Here is a 3,510-nt window from a genome sequence, read left to right on the forward strand (position 1 = left end):
TGTTCTCAAAAACCCGCGTAGCCTTGCGGAGCGGAGACTTTAACGAGAGGATCATCGTGTATGTAGTTCTAGATAACCTCCTCAAGACCGGCAAGCTCATTTACTTGGATCCTACACATTTCCAGCAGCTGGTCAGCTATTACTATGCTGTATACGAGGAACACTCCACATACTTTGGCGCAAGCGACGAACATCAAGGCATCAGTGTCAACGACAGGATTCGCAAGATCAGAGACGTTGAGATTCTAGGCCAGACATTGATATCAAGCATGTCTCGGCAATATCGATCAAATATTGTTGTCTCTGTTGTCTGCCGCGATCCTCACGATACGAGCAAGAAAGCTCTCCGTCCTGCCAATGTTCTGTACTATTTCCAGCATTGCTTGGAGGGCGTGGAACATGTTTTTACATATGTCGAGTAGTTCAACGCAGTCCGCTCGCATGGATATCATTTGCAAACATCGACATCCCAGTTTATCGAATTGACGTAGAGGAGCCTTCGAAGGAATGCATCTTACCTGTTCACAGATTATATTCCGGAATTGGTTACTTCCCTCTTGTCGATAACAGTGCTGGAATGATCATCTTACCACAAAAGTTAAAAGTTACTTTCGCATAGAATTTCCTTCTTTCTTTATTTTACAACATATTATCTATATAAATATATTCTTTAGCCACTCTTTAAACTGGTGTTGCTATTCCCTGTTATATACCTTTCTCATCTTTAAGTAAAAATCACCACCATAGTATCCTCACACAGTTTCCACATTCGTGGTATTCCAATTCATTGCGACGTTGTCATCGCTTTGCTGTGAACTATACGGAACGATCATATATGAGTCTCCAAAAACAAAATAAGATACTGGTATGATCATATGCAACATACATGCTCACTCTGTATATACAAAAGTCCTCCATCCCTTCAGTAGCAAACGTCATTGTGGACCAACGATCGTGAATTCGTTCATCGTAGCAAAGTCTTCAAAGTTGGCTCTGTAAGTCTTGTTTTCCAACATTTCCGGCTAGAAAAGCGGTTCAGAGAACGCGTATATGGCTCGTTCGAAAGCTCCCATTCCAACGTCTGGAAATAGTAGAGTGATGAAGATTGAGGGTGTACGCGTCGTAGAATCAATTCTGCCGCCAGATGACAACGGTTTCGAAAACGCAAAGCGTAGCTTCCAGTAGAGTCAAAAGCAGGGAGTCGTACGCCATCTCCCAAGATGAATTCATATATAGCTGCTTTCTGCCGGCGATTTTTGTTCGACAAAAAGATGAAGCAAACGTTTTTGGAATGCACGGAAGTTGGTGGGAGAGAAAGACCGATTTTCGTGACACCACTATATTGCAGTAATTTACAGTGGACCGTTGCAGTTGTTAGCTTGTTAGTTGTATAGCACCTTCCCGCTCTTACATCTAATTAATACCAATGGCGTGTTTAAATAGAAGGCTTAGAATTCGTTCGCTAACTCGTCAAGAGCGAGAGCATACGGCCTAAACTTTGGAATATAGTTGGAAAACAGGTGTCTTCAGATGCTTGAAAATTTTTGCAAACACCTAAAGCACACCATAGTTCTTGTCTACTTAATGTGCTCCCATTGAAGTTCGTCGTTAGTCGCTTTGGCCTGGAGAAATATACTTGTAACAAAAAAGGGAAGAGGAGCACTCAACTTGAAAATCTTTTGGTTGAATTTATTGAGCATTAAAAAAACGAGTGCGAATATTTTCTGAAAACGAAGGCATGTTTGGTTAAAACTAGTCTTAAACCAGTCTAAAAGGGAAAAAGGCTAAAACAAGGCTAAAACCAGGCTGAAATTGTCGGACAACGAAAAGTTTTAGACGTCTAAAACTAGGCTAAAACGCCATTTTTCCCGGGCTGTTGATTCATCGAGCGAGACAGACATCTAGGGAATGTTGCACACAGCAAACGCACAGGGTGCGCGGATGGTTTAGTGGTATAATATCCGCCTGCCACGCGGATGACCCGGGTTCGATTCCCGGTCCGCGCATAGAAGCTCTGATAAATGTACTTTTGCAGTACCAAACTGCGGCGTATCGTAATTCTTTGTTTTGTGTTACGAATCCACACAGAGAAACAAGAGCATGGACCACGAAGGCACGAAAAGTTAGCGAGCAGAAAGTTGCTCTTTTCTCCTTTATTGTTCTCAAGTATTTATATCTTTTCTCTGTATTCGGTTTTATAATCATATTAGGATAGCTATGAATATATAGGTATACAAGTGCGAAGATATCCATTTCAAAAAGGTAAAGTGCCGAAAGAACGGCGAGGCAGCCGAAAAGGGAAGGAACTAAAGTCAGTCTACGACAGTACCCCCTCCCGAAAGTCTTGGTCGTCTTCGAACAAGCAGAGAAGTCAGTCTAGGAGTCGCGCCCGCTCAGCATTGCGAGTGGCCGTCGGATCAAACCAGGGCAAAGTCGCGGGAGTCTGGCTATGTGCCAAACGTAAACGGTCAGTATGGACTCAAAAAGCATATTACTTGCCATCAGTGCCTTGAAGCTTGTAGCTATCGAAGTCAGTTTTGATGAATGGCTGCTCTGGGCTTCTGCTGAGATAGTACTTGAAAGACTACAAGTACTGCGGTAAGCTGCAATTATCATAATCAGTTCATGACAATTACTTGCCAACGGAAGGAGGAATTCTGTTTACTGACGGAGGATAACATTCGATTTCTTGGCCAGATTGTCAAAACATCCTGCTTGCTAATGTATGCATATGTGCTTTATGCTATATGCTATCAGATAGTAACATATATCAACGTATAGCGTGTAAGGAGAAAGTGTTATAGATCAGGGCAATTTAGTCTATTTCTTTAACTGCTTAACAACTCTCTATTGCTAAACGTCTGAGCATCGATGGAGCTTGCTCGACTGCTGCTTTGATGACATTAGGAAACGTTTCCTCCCATAATGATAGCTGCCGGCTAATCTCCTCTACAGCAATTTGAAAAAACATGTTTGTATCATTATCTTTAATTAGAAGTTTCCACTCGTCTTGGTTGAACTGCAAGTAGTAAAAGAGCAATTAAGCAAAAGTATGCAGCGACACAAAGATTCTGCATACTTAAGAATGCAACTCGGGAGTACGTGAGTACTGAGGGATGGTAAATGATTTCGTTTCCAAAAAGCATCATCAAGTACATAGAGCGGTAACCGGCACACACTCTGCTCCTTGTCTATGATGCTCCTACTTCCATGTTTTCTACAGGGTTATTAGATTAGGTTCTTATTTGTATGAACTCCAACGCTTCAACAGCATTTTTATTTTCAAAATACCTGGTCTATGGAGGTCATCTAGAACCACATGTATGATGTTTCCTCCCGTTGAACTCCCCGCTCCGCGAGGCTGCGCGGGTTCTTGAGAATATGGGTGGTCGCTTGAAGTACGGACACATATAAAATTGTCTGAACCTTTCTGGATGGCAGATAATTATTGGATCAAAATCGGTCAAGCGACCACCCATATTCTCAAGAACCCGCGCAGCCTCGCGGAGC

General features: G+C 42.5%; 1 protein-coding gene and 1 non-coding gene across 2 annotated transcripts in view; both read left to right on the plus strand.

Moving 5' to 3' along the window:
• Positions 1 to 422, plus strand: part of VTP01DRAFT_959 (uncharacterized protein) — a gene marked incomplete at both ends in the record, with an annotated part of 831 nt that extends 409 nt beyond the window's left edge. Inside the window, one exon of the mRNA XM_069388832.1 lies at positions 22 to 422. Within this exon, the coding sequence (XP_069245379.1) occupies positions 22 to 422 (401 nt within the window). The remainder of the gene's footprint in view (positions 1 to 21) is intronic.
• Positions 423 to 1,935: 1,513 nt separating this feature from the next.
• Positions 1,936 to 2,006, plus strand: VTP01DRAFT_t3. The gene has a single exon. It is a non-coding gene; the product is annotated as a tRNA-Gly (tRNA).
• Positions 2,007 to 3,510: the final 1,504 nt, after the last annotated feature.

Source organism: Rhizomucor pusillus (assembly GCF_041956525.1).
Source record: "Rhizomucor pusillus strain CBS 183.67 unplaced genomic scaffold VTP01scaffold_1, whole genome shotgun sequence".
NCBI classification, from domain to species: Eukaryota; Fungi; Mucoromycota; class Mucoromycetes; order Mucorales; family Lichtheimiaceae; genus Rhizomucor; species Rhizomucor pusillus.